Below are 20,953 nucleotides of genomic sequence, written 5' to 3' on the forward strand. Positions count from 1 at the left end.
CTTTCGGATTTGGGTATCATTCATACAAGTCTATATCCTAAGTCTCCCCGCTCCACACATTTTGTGGCGCAAAGGGCTGGAATGGAAGGGTCCCCTCTTCTTTCATTTTCTTGTGCTCCTCCTCAGCATCAGTCCAGAACTTGGGAAACTTACCGTCCGAGACTGGGACCATATCTCCCATAAGAACAATGTTGTCCCACACAGACTTTCCTGGGGCATCCGGCTCTAAGAATTCCGCGATGTCGCGTTCGATCTTAGATTTTGCCTCTTGGCTGGCACATAAGACAGGGTCAAAGGTCTTCAAGTGGGGCTCTCCGAGCATTGCTAATGTGCCCAACCCAAGATAAGAGTGGTAAATATCTGTCTTTATATTAGTGGCAGGTCAAACGATAGGCGGGCCAGAATGTCATACCAGGAGGGTATCCTGGCTCTTTGGCGAATCCCCCTATCATATGTTGCGTCTTTTCGATAAGCCAACGTCGCGAACCCTCTTTATTGATGAGCTTGGATTGGCCGAGGATCTTCGCTCATTAGTATACAATTATATCTTGTGAGACGTGTACTTACATAAAGAGATGCATCAACCCAAAAGCTGTAGCATGTATCAGGCCCCTTGTTGAGCCTGCCGTTGCACCCAATGGCATAAGTGTCTTCCAGAGATAAACCTGCCGCTGCCAGTTGCTCTATTTCGTTATTCGCGGGGTTTGAAGATTCTTCTGGTTTTGTTTGGGGTTCCTCGTCGTCTTCCTCGTCATCAGACTCTACATAGTTGACTTGTCGTGACATTAACCAGCGAATGGTATCTTGGAGGTTGGTAACCCCAGTTAATTTTGAATCCGAAGGCTCAGCCCCCTCTTCCGACTTCGATAATGACCCTGGGAGACGGCCGAGGTTGCTCAAAGAAGCAATCCCACAGTATGTATAACCAGCATGAGACTCATGTTCGAAGCTCTCTCCAAAACCTCCATCATAAGTCTTCAGGAAGTTAGCTTTATCCCCAGCTACGTGGACTCTAACTTACCTCAGCCTTGCGTATATGCCCCACCAGTCCATTAACATTGATATCATCAACCTCCTTTTGGCTTTTTGACTTCAAATCCCCCCTTAGGATCCACCGTATTGCCGCAGCGCACTGACAATATCGCATATCCCGCCCTCCTTCAATCTTTCCATCCTTCCCCAACGTTTCTCCAAAACTGCCATCTTCTCGCTGCAGCTTCTGTAGCCACTTCAAACACTTTTTGCGGTCCACCTCGCCAACCTTGCCCACAAAGTTTAGGGCCATAAGTGCGAAGAATGTTGCTGGTAAATTTGCCGGGTCCATGTCAGACGGAGTGTCCGTCGCGGTCCGATAGTATGCACTGGGGTATTTGTGATTCGGGCTTCCACAAAACCCTCCGTTCGGGTGCTCGCAGTTGAGGATCCATTGCTTGAGACCAGCTACATCTTTGCGGTCTAGTTGGTCTCCACCGACACCGAGCAGGTCGAATGCAGATAGGATAAAGAAGCCCAACGAGAGTCGTGAGGAGTCGGTGCTGGTATATTCTGTAGGCAATACAGACTTAAGGCAGCGACGCCAGTACTTAATGTGTAGCTCCTTGTTAAATACCGGCTGCTCCATTGTGGTGAATTTTTTGACCGTGGTGAGGTTGTCAATCCGCAAGGCTGAGGCCTTGGAATAGGTGCGGCGTTTCTGCCCCGCCATGGGGTCCGTGCACGTTATGGCTGGTCGTCCCTTCCTCATAGCAGTTTAACTTCAATCCCTCATAGCAGTTTAACTTCAATAATACTCAATGAAGAAATAAAATAATGTCTTTAAGTTAAACATTTTAACATGGAGTCAGAAAACGATGAAGCACAAGCTTTGCGGCAGCTTATTTTAGCGACTGAGCTAAGACTGAAGAATCTCAAAGAAGAGCTTGCGGAGGTCGAAACGCGGGGTCCTCCTCACGGACGTGCTGAAGAGACGCCAAATGAACTCGAAAGTTTAAAGGATAGCAAGTGGCCTCTCACAGCTGAGGAATATTTACGATATGGACGTCAAATGATTGTACCAAGTATTGGTATCCAAGGTCGGCATTTTAATACCACTTCCAAAACCCATGACGAGACTAACTAAAGCAGGCCAACTACGCCTACATGCCGCATCCGTTCTCATAGTTGGGGCGGGAGGTTTGGGCTGCCCAGCCGCTGCGTATATTGCCGGAGCAGGTGTTAAATCTTTGGGAATAGTCGACGGTGACACAGTTGAGGTATCAAACCTGCACCGGCAGATCCTTCACAGCAGCTCTACCGTCGGGCTGTGGAAGGTAGACAGTGCTATCCACAACCTTAAAGGTCTCAACCCCAACGTCGAGTACAGGGCATATCGAGAGCACTTATCTCCTGAAAATGCGGCAGATATTGTCTCTCGTTATGACATCGTCCTCGACTGCACGGATCATCCCAAGTCGAGATATCTCATATCAGACATCTGCGTCTTGCTCCAAAAGCCACTAGTGTCCGCTTCAGCACTGCGGACTGATGGCCAGCTTATGATTCTTAACCACCCAGCAGCACCTCCAGGATCCAATGCTGGCGGCCCTTGCTACAGATGCATATTTCCCAAGCCGCCACCCGCAAACCAAGTTGTCAGCTGCGGCGATGGAGGCATCCTTGGTCCTGTTGTTGGTGCCATGGGAGTTTTACAGGCAGTTGAAGCTATTAAGCTAATAACAGCCGGGCTAAAGGTTAGCCATACCTCTGATGATGCAGAACTTCAAGACCCGAAGGTTCTACCATCCCCTTCGCTTCTTCTTTTTTCAGCCAACAGCCCAAGTCCATTCCGCACTGTCCGATTGCGGCAAAGGCGACCGGATTGCTTTGCTTGCTCGTCCCAGGCGGGGTTGACACCAGAGTCTTTGACGTCAGGCTCATTGGACTATGTGGCTTTCTGTGGTTCCGCCGCGCCAGTTAATATTCTGTCCGCGGAGGAGCAGATATCTGCTGCGCAATATTCGGAGTTGAGAAATGATGATTCCAAAAAGGAACATGTCCTATTAGATGTGAGGGAGAAGGTTCAGTTCGATATCTGCCATGTTGATGGGAGTATCAATGTTCCATTCTCAAAGTTGCAGAGGGATCTCGACACGACATATCCTTGGCTACCAGAGACATCTCCAGCTGATGCACCGATATATGTAATTTGCCGCCTTGGGAACGACTCCCAGGTCGTTACGAGAAAGCTTAAGGAGAGCGGACTCGGTGACAACGGGAAGAGGTCAATATTAGACATAAAAGGGGGCCTGATGGCATGGAAAAAAGATGTTGACAGCAGCTGGCCAGAATACTAGAGGCATATAGACATATTAGTCACATTATAATAAATTCTTCTTAAATAGGAAATATAAATGAGTGATTGGATCTAGAGCCTTCTTTCCTCGGTAGCACCTCCGCTACTTCTTCGATATGCAGCTACAGGGAGAGACTCTAACGCCAGTGTAGCCTATTTAGCCACATATTTCAATTGTACATATGAGTTTCAAAATACTCATTTTATTTCAATGATGCCCCACAATCCTTACACACTTTAAGCAACATAAGTCGTCCGCTTCTTGTTGAACGCCCTTTGATCCTTGAGCCATTGCCTGTACCCAGCCACACTCGAGATCTTCTCTCCGTAGTAATCAGGCACCGGGTTCGCCATTGACGACGCCGAAGGGTCGACTCTGAACTTCTTGACGCGCCTATAAAACTCTACCTCTTTCTGTCGACAAATTAGCTTCCATTCCCCGATAGCCACCAATTCAAATGGTACTTACCGCCGCCATATCCGGTATATACTTCCGGTTCATCGTATTGAAGATCCCCGTCCCAACAATAGGTCCAAGGAGCCACCCGACGCCTCCGCAGCTGAATGTGATCAAACCTAGCGTAATGAAGGGATCCAACGGCACCTGTCCAACGAGGCTATCCATATCCGAGACAGCTAGAGCCTGTGCGCCAGCCAGCATACTACCGAAACTTGTTCCCACGGATGAGCCAAGCTGTAGGCGCCTCCTTGTCTTGCGGAGCTTAAAGAACGCATTCCAGGTAAGCCGGTCTGCCGAGGAAGAGGGAGGTTGTGCTGTCGAAGCTGTGTTGTCCGTGGACGCAGTGGTCGATGCGTATCTAACGATCTGAGAAGTTGATTGCGAAGGAGATTTCTTGGATGTGAGGAGTCGCGGTCGGCTGGTTTGTGGGTATTGCGACTGGCTCTTTGACGGAATGGTCGTGTGATATGAGTTGGTAGCCGTGAGCGATGGCTGGAACCGGCAGTTCACAGCTGCTGTGCGCAGGCACAATTCGGTCCGGGCAAGCATCTTTGTAGGTTTAGACGTTGAGGCCGTAGAGAAAGGGTTGTGTTAGGGATGTTGTTGACGTCGTCGTTCGAAGCTTGTTGTAGCTTGGTGAACTTCCAAACTCGCCAGACGCATCGGGTGTTCGGCATTACTGTTAATCCGGTTACCGTGAATTGCCTCCACGGACAGACGGCATTCGAGGATTCATACTGGTAATTAAAACTGACATAATTTATTTCTTTATCCCCATGTCTAAATAGCTGTATCGTTAATTGTAGCTCTAAGTGGCTAAGAGCCTTCTTTTAATTTGTAGTTGCTGTAAACACCATATTTGTGTATAGTAATTAAGCGTCTCTATTTTAATCGCAGCGCAGTTTAGATAAACATCATATTTAGGGACAGCGATTAAGAATCTATGCTTTAACTACAGATTGCTATAAACACTACATATATGTATAGTAATTAAGCACCTTACTTTTAATTGTAGTTTCTATGACTATTATATTTATGTATAGTAATTAAGCGTCTATATTTTAATTTTAGTCGCTATAAACAATATATTTGTAAATAGTAATTAAATGTCTATATTTTAACCACAGTTGCTATATGAATTATACTTGTGTATAGAGATTGAGCGATTTAATTTTAATTATAGTTGCTGTAAATATTACTGTTATGCACAGCCCGTCTCTTGACCTTTAGGTGGCACAAGTATTCTACTAAATTTCCGGTAGGATAGGATTTTATACTGAAATTGGCATATGAGAGACAGTAGCATACTACATAAGTCGTATAAATCACTCTCCAAGAAGCACAACAGCCATATAAGCTGCCTGCGTCATAACCTCCTCCTGAGATATCCCCTGTGAGACGCCGATAATGGGGGTGCCTCCCACCTCCACAGTACAGGTATATTCCTGCCCCTCCTTTCCAAGCTTATACTCGACCTTCTGACCCCCAGACATTTCACCGAGCTTATTCTTCGGGTGAAGAATATCTATATCCTCATCCAGAATGCGGCGAAGATAGGCGATTAATCCAATATTCTCTGCGACTTTCTTGCATGCTGATAAATCGCCGCCTGCGTCTATGAGAACAGCGCCAATGATGCTTTCGACTATATCAGACAGGAACTTTGCTGGAGCTAGACTTGTTAACAGTACCCATGGATACTCATTTCCATGGGCAATAGCCGACGCAATGGCAGGCTGCAATTTACGGTATCTTTCCAAGCAGCTGCTCATTGCAGTGTTTATCTCCGGGTGTTGATGTCTCATTAACTGACATAGGTGCACAAGCTTTGAGCTGTGGACTTCTGTAAAGCCCGCCGAGTAGTGGTTTGGACTCAAAGCGACGTCCGTAACAACCTGCTCAAGCGATGAATCCATACAAAGATAGGCCAAAAAACCCGCATTAACCACAGCAGTCTTTGTCAGATGCATCCTGCCGTGTGATAACTCTGGTGCACTGTCGATCATGAAGGAAACGACTATCATATCCAAAGTAGCGTCCCCAATGAATTCTAATCTCTGATACGAGCTTGTGTGCGAGTCGTGTTCGCAAGATGGGTGGGTTATAGCTTCTAGTAGGTAACCACGATTCTTGAACTGATATCCAATTAAGTGCTCGACATCTGCAAGGTGACCGTTTGCGAGCGATGTGGGAGCAAAAACACTCTCTGCACCGAAACCTCTAGCAAATATATCTAGCGGGTCTGTTATCGGCATCTCAGGAAGGAAGCGGCTTATACAAGTTGCAGCTGCCTCGTACCCCCTATCAAGAAATGCACCGCCAATAAGCGCTTCCACGACGTCGGCGAGGACCTTGGTTGACAAGGTGCGCTTCTCTGGAGATGACGCAGCATCTAATATATCCCGAATATACGGTGGGGACCATTTGCGTGCTGTGAAGGTTTTCGTTACAATATAACGGTCCAGTCCTACAGCCAGGGCAGCACGCGAAAGGCGAGAGTTAGCAACAGCCTGGTCCTTGGCCCTAGACAGGTAGCCTTCAGGCCATGAGGGTTGAGTTGCGTATAAATTCACGCAGACGAGGTATTTTAAGACAGAATCCCCAATGAACTCCAAGCGTTGGTAGTTTGAGTTCTCGTTGGCTGAAGGGGCGTTTGTTGCCGTGATAACATAATCGAGGTTAAGAAACCCCTGATCTTCAAATACGGCGTTATACAAGTCCAACGCAAGGGCTTGCCTCCATAGTCGGTGCATAATCGAAGGAATGAGAAGAGAGCACTCCACATATTCCATGGGCAACTTGTCGACAGTGCTTGATTCTAAGGGCAGGAATAAAGCTGGCTTCTCAGAGCAATCTATCTCGTTTTCGGTATCTGACTTGCTTGCGAAACTGCGATGAAGGAAGTCTCGTCTTTTGGGTAAACGGGTGACTTTTATCGTCCCATCATCAGTAGTCTCTTTGAATATATGTGGGGCCGCATAACGTGCTTGGTCTCGGATGAGGCCATATGAAGCAGCGTTGGGATTCGCATTTAGTACCTCCGTGGCAGGCAAATTGCCAGCACTTTCTTCCAACCATGACCGAAGTAGCCCTTCACCAATATATGGTATAAAGAGCGCAAGAAAATCATCACGTCCAGTTGGCATCCGGTTGAAATGGACCGCTTGAAAAATCGTTGATGTAACTTGCCTCATTATAGGAATGAATGGGGTGTCTGTGGGTGATATTGGCGTAGTATCACTAATAGAAATCGAGTAGGTTATCTCATTATCCCAGTAAATTGTAAAGGTTTCGAGCGCAGGCAAGTCCTGAGGGAAAACGATGACCAAATACAGCGTGGGACGGTCAGGCCTGGCGATGGATATAAGTTTCTTCTTCAGAGACTCTCCTGGCTCCATCCAACTTTTTGCAATACTTATCCAAGGATTATAGATTTCGGAGACTTCCTCTACAGAAGCCCTGGTCTCTATATCAGGCGTAACCTCCTCATCCTTCCCAAGTAGCAGAGGTAGTAGGTTGTCATTAATCAACCCCTTCTTATACAAGGCAACGTACGCCTGGAAAGCGGCATCTTTCTTGGCCATCCGTTCAGACTTCCATTCCCAGCCAGAAGTTGCCGTCCGTACTGATGAATCGACACAGTTTGGTAATGTCACATTGCCAGTTATCAAGCCGTAGAAACTCTCTTGGAAATAGAACTTCGGTTGGAGATCCACGTAGGGCTGCGGGGGTAGAGTTGCGCAGAAGTGATGGATGTGAGCAACGGCAGTTTCAGGGGTGAGGAGGGCCCTGAGGAATTAGAAGATGGTCATAGTGGGCACAGAGACTGACTTACCCGGTTGACTTGATCTCGAATCTAGCATTGGAACGCCCTTCAACATGCTCTTCCGTATCTTCCAGCTGCTGCAGCTTCTGACGCTTCGAAGCATCTTTTTGATACTCTACCCTCATTTGAATCTCCATGTCTCCCCATTCTTGTGGACCCAAAGAACGGTCATCCGAAGGGACTAGGAGGACAAAAATAGAACGCCTTTTTCTTGCCCTTCCCCTTCGTTGGATGAACGACTTGAGATTGGGCGGTTTATTGAAGCATATAACTATGTTACAAGCTGATATGTCAATCCCCTCCTCAAGAACACTAGTCGCAATGATGAAGTTCTTGTCCTTCTTTCGAAAGCAATCGAGAGTATCCGTCTGCTCTAAAGGACTGAGCCAATCGCCAAGAGATGACTTCCTACTAGAGAAGCTAGAAGTTCCAATAAATGTCCCGCACCTCAACATGCCCTTTGTCATGGGATGGACGGATAGGAGGTGGTGGAGGACGGCCACCGTTGCCCGTTGCTCAACGAATATGATCCCATGAAGATCACCGTCCCTGTAGCTTGTTAGGAATCGAATTAACTGTCGCACTTTTCGTGTTGTGTTCGTTTCATCCGGATGACCAGAGTTCAATGCCGAACTAGCACCGTGAACTTGAAGCAACAACTCGAGTACAGCATTGCTCCGTTTCCCATTATCAAAAAACGGGTCGCCGTTCCGTTTCGTTTCTGCGGCACTCCAGATATCTATAGATGTTTTAATATAGTAATCTGCAGCCCATTGGCCTAGCTCGTCGTATACATGATTTGCTTTCGTGCAAAATGATTTTAATTCGCGGAGGACCTTTGAGGTTTCCTTGATTAGATCAATGTCGTCTGAATCTCGGGACGTGCTCGAGTTCGTAGCATCGGTATAGACAGCAATTAGGCTAACAAGCGCCAGAGAAGTATATTGCCCGTAGATTGATGGATTTGACAAGTAGGCAAGCCTCACGAATGTCGGCGGGTGGACATGTTCCAGCAGCTCCCCACGATGAACTCGTGGTGTTCGACATAGCGCATTGAGATCACGCTCGATAATTCTATTTAATTAGCGGCACGTAATACAGCAGGTTCGGAACACCCACTCTAGATCCGATGGTTTGGATCGAATAACTGGGCTTGCCGTTAAGCCGAGAATGTGTGGTACAGCATCTGGCCCTTTCAACCCTAGGAGAGGATGATAGTAATTTTTCATTATCTTATTTGCGGGATGCTCGCCCGCGCAATGATGAGCTGTAATTGCTCAGCCTAAAGTCAAACTTTTCACTTCATGACTCCAAGACGTACCTTCGTCAAACACTAAGAGCGCCAGCTCTTCTATTCGGACAAACCCGTGGCTGAGAGCATCTGACAGAACGCCATGAGTGGATACTACTATACGGACGTTTTCCAGCACTGCGTCCCATATCCTTTGCTCACTCCAACGGTCGACATTATCGGAACCCACGAGTAGGCGTGTCTGAACGTACGGGATGTTTGTGCGGAGAGTAGAGCATTGCTGCTCGCATAGTGCAACTGTCGGGGCAAGAAACCAGACACGCTAAATCCAAGAAGTTACATTACGAATCCATTTGTTGATACATAAAATCTTATTTTATCTTACCTTCTGTGGCGGACATCTCTCTAGCTCGGCCTGTATGCGCATAACCGCACTATCACAGTCAGTATATACTGTGCAAAGCTAGGCAACCCACGGGCCGCCAGCATCAGTTACACAGGGAGGGCAATTCACATATGAGTTTTTCCGCTGCCAGTATCCATCTATTTCTAAAGTCAGAATGATAAAATCGGCTGGGAATGAAGGAGCACTACCACTACAATTGTGTTGCGGGCCATGCTTGCTTCGAACATCTCTAGCTGGTACAGCCTAGACTGCTCATATGGTATCGCACTCGGTTTGGAAAGCTCCATCGCACCAGAGTTTGCTGGAGCATCTTGCAGGGCTACGCAGGTAGATTCTTGGGAAGTCATAATGCTCCATCCATTAGAGTGCAGCGTTTTATAGCAAGATGTTCTGGTTGAAGTGCGCAACGTGGCCGTCAATCCAGCACTGAAAACATCGGTGGTTTATCGCCAGCCTTGGAGCACATATATATGGTGCGTTCCAACCTCCGTATAATACTCTACAATACGCGGCGTGAGAGACTTGGGGTCCTCCTCAGGGTCAAAACCAACAAGGCAGGGCCCTCTATTAGCGCCGAGGAGTAGGCGCCAGTCTCGTCGGTTTCGGCTCAGTGCCTTAAACAAAGCCCTGTAAGGCTAATCAGCAAATGCCACGTTGGGGTCCTATACCAATCGAGAGAAGGCTCTGGCATTGTCGTAGCATTTGTGAATTTGATTGACGCGACGACGCTGCAAATAAAGTGATATGTTGGTGCATGTAGCGACGTGCATTCCAGCCTTTCGTGAAGTGATTGGTGTTAGGTTAGGATGTAATGCCGCTGGCCGTCTTGACTCCGGTATGTGGGGCCTGATGATGGCTGTTTAGTCCCTCACTGGCCGATCAGCAACCAGCATGATGCTTGGTTTGTCTTCTTGCAACCACCACTCCATAGTCACAAACGAGGCTGGCTCTCAAAGTCACACGATTGCGCGTTGACACCAACAAGCATGGCCAGTCTATATCTGAACTCGCGTCCCCGCGTTTTCTACCTTTCACAGAATTAAGCCAGCAACGTGACACTGCTGCACAGGACTGACACTCAGGTTACTATCAGTGCGGCCTACAAGGTAAAGTTGCTAGCTTCAACATCAGGTAAGTAAGGACCCATTCCTGAGTCTACAAATTCTACGACTGTGATGACGTACCAACCCATTACATAGACTCCCGAAGGGGCTTCAGGCCGCAGTTTCCAAAGAGAACCATACCCCGCACAAGTTCCGTTGAAACATGTCTGTATTTCAACCTAGAGGCAGAGGAGTAGGAGGCCGAGGCGGGGGTGATCGTGGTAGAGGAGGAGGAGGCCGAGGCGGGGGTGATCGCGACAGAGGAGGAGGAGGTCGAGGTGGGGGTGATCGCGGCAGAGGTGGTGGTTTCCGAGGTGGTGGGAGAGGAGGCTTTCAGGCGGGGCCCGCTGAGGTGTTCGGGTGAGTCTGTTTCATTTCTATGTCATTTGCTGCTCTGTATTATACGTCTAACACAGTCTAACACTACCAGGGATGGAAAATTTCCTCCCCCAAATCCAAATGTTACGAAGACGGAGGATAGCTACATGGCCCAGAAGCCAACACTCGCCGGTAGCATGGCTGGCATGTCTGTGACGGCTGATTTCCCAGCGAGGCCGGCTTATGGCACGAGGGGGAAGCCGGTTGTACTGTGGGCCAACTATTTTGAGCTTGCAGCGGCGAAGAACCTGATAATTTATCGGTACCACGTCGCCGTCTCACCTGAGGCAAAAGGAAGGAAGCTGAGGCGAGTCTTCGAACTGTTGCTCGAAGATCCTCGACTGAAAAATTCTGCCACCGATTTCAAAGCCATCTTGGTTAGCCGGAAGAAGCTGCCCGACGTTGAACTAGAGGTTGCATATCGCTCCGAGTTCGAGGATGATGCTAAACCTGATGATAAACCATACCGTGTCAAAATCCAACTTACTGGCGAGATGGACATCGATGCTCTCGTGAATCACCTCCGATCCGTCCAACCGGACCCGAATTTCCGCGCCGACAATAGGATGCAGGTAATCCAGAGTTTAAATATTCTTCTGGGGCATTATGCGCAGTCAGATCCTCTCACCACCACCATCGCAAGCAACAAGCATTTTCTTTTTGGTGATGATAAGCCTGGGAATCGCTATCTGGTCGAACACAACCTTGGTAAAGGCCTCACTGCACTACGTGGCTACTTCCGTAGCGCTCGGCCGAGTACTGGCCGAATTCTAGTCAACGTCAACGTGAGCCACGCGGTGTTTTTCAAGCCAGGGCCTCTGATGGAGCTGATCAAGATCTTCGGCGCTGCATACGGCACCAACCTTTTTCAACTAGAGAGATTTTTGAAGAAAGTTCGGGTGGAGACTAATCATCTGCCAGTAAAGAAGAACAAAGCTGGGAAAATAATCCCAAAGGTCAAGACCATCATTGCTCTCGCAAGTAAGAACGATGGCACAGGTTTACCTCACCCGCCAAGAGTCGGTAGATTCGGTGCCAATGCGACGGAAGTCGAGTTTTGGCTCGAATCAACTGATAAGAAGAAATCTGGGAATGGGAGGTATATAACTGTTTTTGACTTTTTCAAGACCCGTAGGTGACAATTCTCATATTCCATCCCCGCTTCAACTAACACAATCCAGACCACAAGAAACATTTAAACGACGCGTTCCCAATCATGAATGTTGGTACCAGAGCCAACCCGATGTACATGCCTGTCGATTACTGCGTGGTTATACCTGGCCAGTCATCCATGAAAAAGCTCGACCCCGATCAGACCGCGGAGATGATTCGTTTTGCGTGCCGCAAACCGCATTTAAACGCCCAGTCTATTACTTCTGATGGGTTGGCAGTACTTGGGTTTGACGCCAAGTCCAAGTCTAATCTAGTAAGTGGCAATGTGGTTTTAATGTTACACAGTTGCTAATGCTCATTAGGGGTTGTTCGGAATCAATATGAACACGAACATGATCACAGTTCCTGGCCGAATTCTTCCACCACCGGTGGTAAAATACCAGGGCAAAAATACCGTAAGCCCAAAAGGCGGACAATGGAACATGATGGGCGTTAAATTCGCCCAGGGTTCGAAATTACCATCATGGACGTATATCTGGATTACGAGGAAGGGGAGGAGAGGCCTGATCAATGGGGAAGACCACATTTCTCGTATCATGGCTGAGTTTCAGGGTATGATGAACGCATCAGGCCTTGGGGCGCCGCCACCTATGAAAGGCAAAGAGATCGTGATAGATGTTGGTCATAACGGACCAAGCAACGACGAGCTCATAGACAATATGTTCAAAATGGCGGCGACTGGGAAAGTCGGGTTGATGGTGGTTGTATTACCTGACCCCGACGCTGCTATGTACAATGCTGTCAAGTATGCTGGTGATATTAAGTATGGGATTCACACCGTCTGCGCCCTCGCTTCGAAGATCACGAAGGAGCAAAGGCGCGACCAGTATTTGGCCAACATAGCTCTAAAGGTCAACAGCAAGTTGCGTGGATCTAATCAGACGCTTGATGCACAGAGACTCGGGATCATATCAGATGGAAAGACAATGGTGGTAGGAATCGACGTCACACATCCATCTCCGGGGTCCCTCTCGAGTGCTCCTAGTGTTGCCGCAATTGTGGCAAGCATAGACAGCACACTGAGCCAGTTCCCTTGTGAGCTTAGTGTTCAGGAGGGCCGGAAGGAGATGGTGACCGATTTGAGCGAGATGATGAGGTCCCGACTTCAGCTGTGGAGGGACAGGAATAAGGCCTTACCTGAGAATATTCTCGTCTACAGAGACGGTGTTTCTGAGGGCCAATACCAAGTCCTGAAAGACGACGAGATCCCGTCTCTACGCAAAGCCTTTGACGGAATCTACACGGCCGATCAGAGGAAGAAGGGATTGCCAAAGCTTTCCGTTATTGTTGTTGGAAAGCGCCACCACACCAGGTTCTACGCCACGAAGCAAGACGAAGCTGATCGTTCTGGAAATCCGAACAACGGCACCGTCGTCGATCGTGGCGTAACCAGCATGTGGAACTGGGATTTCTTCCTCCAGGCCCACACTTGTCTCCAGGGTACAGCGAAGCCAGCCCACTACTACGTGGTGCTGGACGAGATCTTCGGCAAGGGCAACTTGAAGACGCCTCATCCGTTCCCCAATGCCGCCGATACCCTTGAGGACCTGACGCACAACATGTGCTACCTCTTCACTCGCGCGACGAAGGCAGTCAGCATTTGCCCACCTGCATACTACGCCGACCTGGCCTGCGAGCGTGCCCGATGCTACCTACATAAGGAGTACGAGCCCTCGCATCCAGGGGGTTCGAGTGTAAGCGGCGGCGCGCAGCCGAGTACATTGGAATCCGATATTAAGGTCCATGATAGGCTCAAGGACTCGATGTTTTACATTTAATTTATATTTATGACTTTGACGATGATTGATGATCTTTCTGGGAACTTTTGGGGGATTTCTTTGACTTGGAGTTTCGCGAATTGGAAATGGATGGAGGCTAGATTTAGCAGCGTTGGATTTTTGAATCTTACAACTTGGTATTGATTCTTTTAATGTGATGGTAATTGGTTTCCGTAAGAGTCTGTGATATCCGGTGCAATTGTGATATTAGAGCTTGAGCCATAACCCGCCCAATTTACTCCAATCCCAAGATCTTCTCCGCAGCCTTCTTCAACGCAGCCATCGACTCCCTCCACAACGTCGGCCCAACACTAATCCTACAAACCCCAATCTCCTTCCACTCCGCAACCGTAACCTTCCCACCCCCACCACTCAACAGCACCGCTACCTTCCCATCAAGCTCCTTAACAAGCGTCTTCACATCATCCACCGTCACCGGTCCCCAAACAAAAAAGCTCGTCGCCCCGGCCTCCAAGTACGCCTTCCCCCTCCTCACCGCCTCCTTTAACACGTCCTCGTGCCCCCACCCCTCAGGCAGTGGATCAAGCACGAAAAGATCCGTCCTGGCATTCACCACGAAATCAGGTAAGCCTTTCTCCTTCGCAACTTCAAACACGACTTTCAGCCTCTCTACCTGCTCCTCTACTGTCCTCAACCCTTCTAACCCTTTCCCATACCCCGTAGCGGGAATCCCATCCTCGATATTCGCCCCGACGACACCGAGATCAATAGCACCACCTATGCACTCACGTAGCTGGTAGCCATACCCATCCTGCAAATCCGCGCTGAGCGGGACGCCAGCAGCGCGCGCGATGGGAGAGATAAGGGACAGAGCTTCCAGGTTCAAAGGCAAAGTGAGGTCGGCGTCCGCGAGGCCGAGGGTCCCTGCTATGGCGAACGAACCCGTTGCGAGGGCGCGGACGGGGGTGGAGGTTGGGGTGTTGAGGGCGAGGACGGTGGTGGTGGAGGGGATGTCGTGGACGTTGCTGAGGACGAAGGGGGAGGAGGGTTGGTGGAGGGCTTTGAGTTTGAGGGCGTAGGCGTTGTCGATGGGGACGGGCTGGGGGGTTGGGGTTGGCATTGTGGTGGTGTTGGGTTGGGTGGAGAGGTTGAATGTGATAAATTGGGAGTCCTGTTAAACTTTCGGCTTGGGATAAAGTTTCAGTGGAGGATGATGTTATGGGTGCTTAGTTTGGATTTCAACTTAGACTTTTTGAATACGTTTATAGAAACTATAAAGGAAGGGACCTTGTTATATATTACAGATCAGACAGGCGGGGTAGGCTGCGGGGTTCTGTGCGAACACCAAAGGATGACTCCGGTTCTCCGGTGTATATTTCAGGAAGGTGATTACTCACCAATCGTGAATACAGACACCAAAACGCGCCCTTACAGGATACCGAGATCTAGGCAGAAGTGTGCTACACAGAAAGTGGCGGGCATTAATCGAACCGTATTACTACCCTTATAAGGACAATAGTGCAGCTGTGGCGGTGGGTTGGTGAATGACATGTTTGGTATATGGTGGCGCATTTAATAATCTACTGCACTTAGATGAGCTTCATATATTTGCTTTGTAACCAGCGCTCTCTCTATCATCACACATGCTGTCAAGTAATAACCAAGAAATAGCTTTGGTAATAATAATTACACATTTGTAAGTTCGTTATAATGCCGTGTATGATAAGCAATACATCCCAAACCCGCGTATACAAAAATGAACCGAACAGCCAGTCCAATGCAAATCGCTCGCTCATTCGCCTGGCTTAGAAATGAGATCCGGGATATCATCGACTGTGTTGTTTCCTTCCAAAATATCTGGGGTATGGTTAGCGAGGGCGTGGGGGGGAAGCTGGGCTGCGCTAAACGGGATACTTACTATAAACCGCAGTAAACAATGGGTATTCATGCGCCAGTCCCCTGCTGTTCAAAAACGAGTGTACCTCATACGCGGTGCTCGTTCCCTGCAGCTTCTGCCCATTCAGCTCGCGCTTCTCGATCTCGTTGATTGAGAGGCCCTCCTCTACCGACATCTTTGCGCACTTGTGGTTCCTGCCACCCGAACAGCTGGTAATGAGATCAGCCACGCCACAGCTCTCCTCGAGGAATGTGGCTGGGTCGACGGTCTCGGCAAAGAATTCTTTGCCGAACTTGACCATCTCGAGTAGGCCGACACGCATGACAGCTGCTTTGGCATTGTCACCCCATCCGCGGCCATCGACGAAGCCAGCGGCTACGGCGACGATGTTCTTCAGTGCGCCTCCGAGAGAGACACCTGCAACATCGTGGATCACGCGAATGTGGAAGTATTGTCGGTGGAACAGTGTGTGCCAAAGAGCATGGTCTATAGGAGGATAGTCGGAAGGTAAGGGAGTTAGTTTGACAGACGAGACTTCTCCGTGTACATCAAGGTGCTGCAACCCCTTTAAGTCGTCGGTTGAGGCCTGGGGAGACGGCCCTCTCGGCGTAGGGGTTCGAGAATCCAGCATGGGCGGGTCGTATCCGATGGTGGTTTCGGACCATTTCTCCTTGGCGATTTCTGTGGCGAGGTTGGCACCGGACAGTGCTCCGACGTAGATTCCCAAGCCCTTTCCAATCGTTTCCGAGAAGAGACTCACTGATGCATCCGTGACGTGAACGCCCTTGATGCAGGATATTCCACGGGCGAAGGGGAGGATGTGGCCGCGCATTTGCTGGGAGAGTCTGCCAATAAACTGGTGGGGTAGGTTGAAGATCAGGATTGAGGCGCCCTCTACGGCGTTTTCTACCGATGGGTTGGCGACAAGGTTCGTCGGCAATGGGATATCTGGGAGGTATTTGAAGTTCTCGTGGTATTTGTTGATCAGGCTCGTAAGCTTCTCTGGTTTGGCGGAGTCTCCTGGGTAATGTTTCGAGTTTTTGGGGATGGTGACTTCTTCCTCGAAAACCCACATCTGAACATCCTCTTCGAATAATTCGGGGTGCGCCCTTGTGTTCTCTGCTACGATCTTTGCGATAGTTGAACCCCTACACAATTGAAGGTCAGTACAGGCCATTGGAAATTGGGGCAGCGCACTCACCAGTTTCCCGATCCTACAACGGCCACCTTATGCCTTTTCGATGGGGCGTTGAGAGTCGCCATGTTATGTGTCTGAGAAGGCTTGAGATGCAGCGCAGTTTGTATGACCCGTTGTTGAGCCTTACCTGCGGCTGTCACAGAAGTTTTGGATAGCATCCAGGCTAGTTTGAAGCAAAATATCTATAGTTGAGCAAAAAGGGTCGTCTTTGGGCGTGCTACTGAGATTCTTGTTGGGGAAACGGGGATTTGCTTGTAGAAATTAGTATATCTATACACGCAGGAGATATAAGGATGCTGAACGACCGAGAGAAAGCCGTCGACCGAGGGACAGGGCTTCCGGGCTAGCCAAGTAGTGGATCGGCAGGAATTTATAAAAGAAGCTAGCAACGATATTGCACGAGAAGTGGTGAGAATGGTTGAGCTACTGATGAGGCTCGGGAGAAAAAAGCGGGGAGGGAAGGGGTCGCCGATGAGATAGATATACCGGAAGCAGTTTAGCGTTAAGATCTAAATCTGCACAGTCGTGGGATCTCGTGGGATTTTACTTTCACATGTTTTGAAGCGGCGCTACCGAGATTAGTCAGCAGAGCTTAAAGGCTTACTTTCGTTACTTTTGCACGATATAGATTGAAACTCTCCGGAACTACGTCATATGTCAGGGAGTCGAGTCCAAAATGCCGCTACATGTGAGAATCCGCGGTCAACGGGGCTCGGGAGCATGTGTCGATCACGACTATTTCAACGTGCAGAATTTATTTATTAGCCGTCCGAGGAGGAGCCAGAGGAGAGTATAGGCCATGATATTTGGAATAGCAATGATGGGGATAGTTGCTACGGCCCTGTGAACCCTGCAACCCTAAAGCCGGGGTTCTATCAGTCCGTGTTACGGTGATGGCCTCGTCCAGAACACAGATTGCGCGGCATGACAGCCTACAAAAACTCACTAACACGGCCAGGCTGAATTGCCAGCCATTAAAAGCTTGTGAGGCTATCCCCTGTCATACGACGTGCTGCGGGGTAAAGTCTACGTCCGCCAATAAAGTAGAGCGCCCTTCTTTCATAATCAAGGGATCCAATATGAGACCTCTTAGTAATTGCATCAGGGAGGCGTTTTGGTGCATCCCGACGACCTCATAAATGCGGTCGACAAATGGGAAAGGCAGTGTCTAACACAACCTGGGCTGGAGCTGAAAAACAGTGCATGTTGTGGCTTTTATCACCCTTGTAGCATTTGCTGCCAATGCGGGACAAAAGCTTGCCTTATCTCTGTGACATATTACACATATAAGTATGCTTGGGTGAATGGATGGAGCTGTGTCGAGCTGTGATATTCTCCTAAAATCTACAGAGATTCTTGAATGCCTTTGATCAGTGATATCTACTCTACGAAACATCTAAACCTCCATCTATTCCAGTGACAACACTCACAATGCAAGGCATCGTCGTCGACAATGCGGGTGGGGACTTCCACCTCGTAGACACGCTCGAGGAGCCTACCCCAGGCCGAAACCAGATCTTGGTCAAGTCTCTTGTTACTGCCATCAACCCCGTGTACGGCTACCCTTGTAATTTTCTATCACATAGCTAATATACATCCCACAGTGAAGGATTCATGCAAGGCACCGGGCAACTGGTAACAGCCTGGCCTATTGTCCTTGGCTGCGACGCCTCGGGAACCGTAGTCGAAGTTGGCGAGGGCGTGACGAAATTCAAGATCGGCGATGCTGTGTTCGGGTGCACCACGCTGGGAACCCCTGGGCACTCGACTTTCCAAGAATATGTAGGCGATTTGCAGATATATAAATTTATTGGAGATTATTGCTAATGCTGCTAACTAAGTTTTTAATGGATGAGGATCTTACGTTTAAGAAGCCGGGGGGCGTGACTACGGAACAGGCTGCGACTATTGGCGTTGGGCTTCTTGTAAGATGGGATTCTGTTCTCAATGTAATGATGAAGCTAATTTATAACACAGACTGCAGCTTTGGGTGTCATTATTGGGGCAAACGTCGAGTTAAAAGCTAAAGAGAGTAATTCCCAAAGCCCATGGTTGATTGTTCTCGGTGCAGCCGGAGGTGTTGGCCAGTTCGCCGTTCAGGTATATCTTTCTCCATATATCAAATAGCGGTACTGTATCTAACCACTATATCAGTTGGGCAAGCTATGCGGCTATAGGGTTCTTGGATCCTCCTCCCCTTCTAACACCGAGGTATTGGTGTCCGCATTATTTCACAGGCCTCTCACTAACAGAACTATAAGGTCGTCAAAGCCGCCGGAGCAGAAGCAGTCTTCGACTACAAACTTCCCCTCGATGAACAGTTAGCTACTATTCAACAGGTAACTAATGGCAACTTCACTCGCGTCTTTGATGCTAGCGCAATGGGCACCGAAACAGGCATAGACGCAGTCACGCAAGTTGCCGATCAAAGAGCTCCAGAGAGGTACTTCTCCACGACTAATGACTGGTAAGTATCCTTTCCAAGCCCAGCTTCAATTTCCTCTAATTATTTTTGGCCACGTCGATTAATCGTGTATAAAGGGCTCCCATCGATCCTCGAGAAGGCGTGGCGATTCACCATGTGGAGTTGGGACAAATCGGACGCTCGGGGAGTGAGAAAGCGGAGAAAATCAATAAGGATATTGTCACCATGATCCCTAATTTGGAGGATTATTTGGGGGCTGGCCTTCTGAGACCGCTTGAATATGTGCAGGTGGGAGATATTGGGGTTGGGGAGGTTTTGAAAGCCCTGGAGGCGTTTAAGAATCATAAGAGTGGGAAGAAACTTGTGGTGAGGCTGGCGGAGAACTAGGAATTAGTTAGTGTTGAATTAACGACATCTATTCACGATTAGTTTTCCTATATATGTATCACACGTTTCTACGAGATATGCCAGTTAGCATTGAACGGTGGCCCAGGCTGCTCCGCCTTCAGTAATGGCATCGAAGATGGCTTCTAGGACTAGGACTTAATAATTGAATTTCAACCGTCCTTCTACACCCCAAAATCTTACATATATAACACAGGGGTATCACTTTATAAATCATCACCACCACAACCCCCCGTCCAACCTCACAACACCACCCACCCCACAACCCCCACCACCACCCCCTCCCACCAACTCCACCCCACCCTCCCCCTCCCCTCACTCACCACACCCTCCGAATTCCCATTCCTCACCCCCTCCACCTGCTCCTGCACATTCTCCCTAAAATCCCCAATCACATTCCCCGGCGGATAATACTCACACACAACATACCACCCCGGGCTGCCCCCCCTCCTATCACACTCCCTCCTTCCACATCCCACAGTGGTCGTATCCTTCCAGACAACCTGCGTGAAGTGACCTGTCTCGTGGCTGAATTCGGCTTTTTTGAAATCGTACGAGGAGCGCTCGGTGCCCCAGGCGTCTATGGAGGATGTGGCGTTTGGGTAGCCGGCGGCGAGGTTCTCGCCTGTTGGGCCGCCCTGGAGTTTGTTTGTTAGCAACTGTCTTTATATTCCTCTCTAGGTAGAGTGTATTGAAAGGATTTATGCTTACCGAGTGCTCGAATTCGCACGCCTCCGCCCAGTCCGCTGCATACGCTGCGCTTGTCGTGTTCCACGCCAGGGCGCTGGCATTGTGTTCTTTGCGGTAGAAATTGTGTGTCTCGAGGATGGCGCGCTGGAAGGCGCGGGGGGAGGTGTATTCTGTAGATGGCGGGGTTGGTGTAGCGGCTGCGCCGAGTGTCGTAGGGATGGTCGTGTGGACAGTGACCGTTACCGCGGCGTAAGCGGATGGGAGGAGCAGGAAGACAGGTAATCGGAGTCGCATACTGTGCGTATAGTGCTGGGAGTGTCACACAAGTACATGCAAAGAAGAGATCAACGTCGGAAGTGATTCAAGCACGCATATTCATTCATGTAGGGAAGGAACTTCATTGATGTGTCGCTCCTGCCATTTGAGAGAAAACAATGAAAGAAATAGTCCCATCTCGCCCTTCCAGCCTCGTTGCGGAGAACAAGGAACGAGACAAGAACCACTCACCGTGCATAGCCTCAGAGAAACACGTTTCATCCCGGTATGCTGATAATACGTCGTTTGTTTCTTTGCGCGGCTTTCGAGGCGGTGTTTCTGGCGTTTCTTGGTTAGGGGAATCCGTTGGTGATGGGTTGGTGGCCGCGATTGGGGTTGGCGCCCGTCAGCCTTG

At 49.1% G+C, this 20,953-nt stretch overlaps 9 protein-coding genes across 9 annotated transcripts; 3 read left to right on the forward strand and 6 right to left on the reverse strand.

The window, feature by feature from the left end:
- Nucleotides 1-8: 8 nt before the first annotated feature.
- VE01_03427 (uncharacterized protein) lies at nucleotides 9-1,808 on the reverse strand. The gene is made up of 4 exons (XM_018272917.2): nucleotides 1,022-1,808; nucleotides 568-975; nucleotides 413-521; nucleotides 9-360 (listed from the first exon to the last, which is right to left on the reverse strand). Exons 1-4 carry the CDS (start codon nucleotides 1,742-1,744, stop codon nucleotides 38-40), a joined length of 1,563 nt encoding a protein of 520 aa, XP_018132561.2. The 5' UTR covers nucleotides 1,745-1,808; the 3' UTR covers nucleotides 9-37.
- On the forward strand, nucleotides 1,779-3,394 carry UBA4 (Urmylation protein). Its single transcript, XM_018272918.2, has 2 exons — nucleotides 1,779-2,072; nucleotides 2,125-3,394. Exons 1-2 carry the CDS (start codon nucleotides 1,835-1,837, stop codon nucleotides 3,330-3,332), a joined length of 1,446 nt encoding a protein of 481 aa, XP_018132446.1. The 5' UTR covers nucleotides 1,779-1,834; the 3' UTR covers nucleotides 3,333-3,394.
- On the reverse strand, nucleotides 3,352-4,403 carry PAM17 (TIM23 complex component). The gene is made up of 2 exons (XM_018272919.2): nucleotides 3,801-4,403; nucleotides 3,352-3,745 (listed from the first exon to the last, which is right to left on the reverse strand). The coding sequence occupies exons 1-2, from the start codon at nucleotides 4,338-4,340 to the stop codon at nucleotides 3,569-3,571; spliced, it is 717 nt and encodes a 238-aa protein (XP_018132447.1). The 5' UTR covers nucleotides 4,341-4,403; the 3' UTR covers nucleotides 3,352-3,568.
- A 597-nt stretch (nucleotides 4,404-5,000) lies between these two features.
- Nucleotides 5,001-10,062, reverse strand: DCL2 (Dicer-like protein 2). Its single transcript, XM_059463530.1, has 7 exons — nucleotides 9,464-10,062; nucleotides 9,384-9,412; nucleotides 9,255-9,303; nucleotides 8,939-9,191; nucleotides 8,737-8,884; nucleotides 7,627-8,691; nucleotides 5,001-7,580 (listed from the first exon to the last, which is right to left on the reverse strand). Exons 1-7 carry the CDS (start codon nucleotides 9,620-9,622, stop codon nucleotides 5,117-5,119), a joined length of 4,167 nt encoding a protein of 1,388 aa, XP_059319892.1. The 5' UTR covers nucleotides 9,623-10,062; the 3' UTR covers nucleotides 5,001-5,116.
- Nucleotides 10,063-10,082: 20 nt separating this feature from the next.
- On the forward strand, nucleotides 10,083-13,867 carry VE01_03431 (uncharacterized protein). Its single transcript, XM_018272921.2, has 5 exons — nucleotides 10,083-10,406; nucleotides 10,475-10,738; nucleotides 10,809-11,887; nucleotides 11,938-12,182; nucleotides 12,232-13,867. The coding sequence occupies exons 2-5, from the start codon at nucleotides 10,542-10,544 to the stop codon at nucleotides 13,705-13,707; spliced, it is 2,997 nt and encodes a 998-aa protein (XP_018132535.1). The 5' UTR covers nucleotides 10,083-10,406; nucleotides 10,475-10,541; the 3' UTR covers nucleotides 13,708-13,867.
- On the reverse strand, nucleotides 13,721-14,997 carry VE01_03432 (uncharacterized protein). The gene has a single exon (XM_018272922.2). It carries the CDS (start codon nucleotides 14,786-14,788, stop codon nucleotides 13,943-13,945), a length of 846 nt encoding a protein of 281 aa, XP_018132589.1. The 5' UTR covers nucleotides 14,789-14,997; the 3' UTR covers nucleotides 13,721-13,942.
- Nucleotides 14,998-15,256: 259 nt separating this feature from the next.
- Nucleotides 15,257-17,270, reverse strand: GPD1_2 (glycerol-3-phosphate dehydrogenase). Its single transcript, XM_018272923.2, has 3 exons — nucleotides 16,767-17,270; nucleotides 15,587-16,713; nucleotides 15,257-15,525 (listed from the first exon to the last, which is right to left on the reverse strand). The coding sequence occupies exons 1-3, from the start codon at nucleotides 16,919-16,921 to the stop codon at nucleotides 15,461-15,463; spliced, it is 1,347 nt and encodes a 448-aa protein (XP_018132537.2). The 5' UTR covers nucleotides 16,922-17,270; the 3' UTR covers nucleotides 15,257-15,460.
- Nucleotides 17,233-19,754, forward strand: VE01_03434 (uncharacterized protein). The gene is made up of 7 exons (XM_018272924.2): nucleotides 17,233-18,316; nucleotides 18,368-18,545; nucleotides 18,605-18,688; nucleotides 18,741-18,863; nucleotides 18,918-18,974; nucleotides 19,025-19,230; nucleotides 19,305-19,754. The coding sequence occupies exons 1-7, from the start codon at nucleotides 18,195-18,197 to the stop codon at nucleotides 19,573-19,575; spliced, it is 1,041 nt and encodes a 346-aa protein (XP_018132567.1). The 5' UTR covers nucleotides 17,233-18,194; the 3' UTR covers nucleotides 19,576-19,754.
- Nucleotides 19,644-20,902, reverse strand: VE01_03435 (uncharacterized protein; the record flags this gene model as incomplete). The annotated part of the gene is made up of 3 exons (XM_018272925.2): nucleotides 20,305-20,902; nucleotides 19,917-20,231; nucleotides 19,644-19,718 (listed from the first exon to the last, which is right to left on the reverse strand). The coding sequence occupies exons 1-3, from the start codon at nucleotides 20,575-20,577 to the stop codon at nucleotides 19,644-19,646; spliced, it is 663 nt and encodes a 220-aa protein (XP_018132538.1). The 5' UTR covers nucleotides 20,578-20,902.
- Between the last annotated feature and the right edge of the window lie 51 nt (nucleotides 20,903-20,953).

This window comes from Pseudogymnoascus verrucosus, assembly GCF_001662655.1.
Source record: "Pseudogymnoascus verrucosus strain UAMH 10579 unplaced genomic scaffold scaffold_10, whole genome shotgun sequence".
NCBI lineage: Eukaryota > Fungi > Ascomycota > Leotiomycetes > Thelebolales > Thelebolaceae > Pseudogymnoascus > Pseudogymnoascus verrucosus.

Excerpts from the sequence above, each read along its gene's own strand:
- VE01_03427 (XM_018272917.2), bottom strand. The coding sequence starts at position 1,744 with ATGAGGAAGGGACGACCAGCCATAACGTGCACGGACCCCATGGCGGGG. Across the intron at positions 976-1,021 it reads GGCATATACGCAAGGCTGAG|ACTTATGATGGAGGTTTTGG; the intron begins GTAAGTTAGAGT and ends AACTTCCTGAAG. Across the intron at positions 522-567 it reads GGGTTGATGCATCTCTTTAT|ATCCTCGGCCAATCCAAGCT; the intron begins GTAAGTACACGT and ends TAATGAGCGAAG.
- VE01_03434 (XM_018272924.2), top strand. The coding sequence starts at position 18,195 with ATGCAAGGCATCGTCGTCGACAATGCGGGTGGGGACTTCCACCTCGTA. Across the intron at positions 18,975-19,024 it reads CCTCCCCTTCTAACACCGAG|GTCGTCAAAGCCGCCGGAGC; the intron begins GTATTGGTGTCC and ends CAGAACTATAAG. Across the intron at positions 19,231-19,304 it reads TTCTCCACGACTAATGACTG|GGCTCCCATCGATCCTCGAG; the intron begins GTAAGTATCCTT and ends TCGTGTATAAAG.
- DCL2 (XM_059463530.1), bottom strand. The coding sequence starts at position 9,622 with ATGACTTCCCAAGAATCTACCTGCGTAGCCCTGCAAGATGCTCCAGCA. Across the intron at positions 9,413-9,463 it reads CCCGCAACACAATTGTAGTG|ATGGATACTGGCAGCGGAAA; the intron begins GTAGTGCTCCTT and ends CTTTAGAAATAG. Across the intron at positions 7,581-7,626 it reads TTCGAGATCAAGTCAACCGG|GGCCCTCCTCACCCCTGAAA; the intron begins GTAAGTCAGTCT and ends CTAATTCCTCAG.
- VE01_03432 (XM_018272922.2), bottom strand. The coding sequence starts at position 14,788 with ATGCCAACCCCAACCCCCCAGCCCGTCCCCATCGACAACGCCTACGCC.
- VE01_03431 (XM_018272921.2), top strand. The coding sequence starts at position 10,542 with ATGTCTGTATTTCAACCTAGAGGCAGAGGAGTAGGAGGCCGAGGCGGG. Across the intron at positions 10,739-10,808 it reads GGGCCCGCTGAGGTGTTCGG|GGATGGAAAATTTCCTCCCC; the intron begins GTGAGTCTGTTT and ends TAACACTACCAG. Across the intron at positions 12,183-12,231 it reads CCAAGTCCAAGTCTAATCTA|GGGTTGTTCGGAATCAATAT; the intron begins GTAAGTGGCAAT and ends AATGCTCATTAG.
- PAM17 (XM_018272919.2), bottom strand. The coding sequence starts at position 4,340 with ATGCTTGCCCGGACCGAATTGTGCCTGCGCACAGCAGCTGTGAACTGC. Across the intron at positions 3,746-3,800 it reads ATATACCGGATATGGCGGCG|AAAGAGGTAGAGTTTTATAG; the intron begins GTAAGTACCATT and ends ATTTGTCGACAG.
- UBA4 (XM_018272918.2), top strand. The coding sequence starts at position 1,835 with ATGGAGTCAGAAAACGATGAAGCACAAGCTTTGCGGCAGCTTATTTTA. Across the intron at positions 2,073-2,124 it reads ACCAAGTATTGGTATCCAAG|GCCAACTACGCCTACATGCC; the intron begins GTCGGCATTTTA and ends TAACTAAAGCAG.
- GPD1_2 (XM_018272923.2), bottom strand. The coding sequence starts at position 16,921 with ATGCTATCCAAAACTTCTGTGACAGCCGCAGGTAAGGCTCAACAACGG. Across the intron at positions 16,714-16,766 it reads GTTGTAGGATCGGGAAACTG|GGGTTCAACTATCGCAAAGA; the intron begins GTGAGTGCGCTG and ends TCAATTGTGTAG. Across the intron at positions 15,526-15,586 it reads ATTGTTTACTGCGGTTTATA|ATATTTTGGAAGGAAACAAC; the intron begins GTAAGTATCCCG and ends ACCATACCCCAG.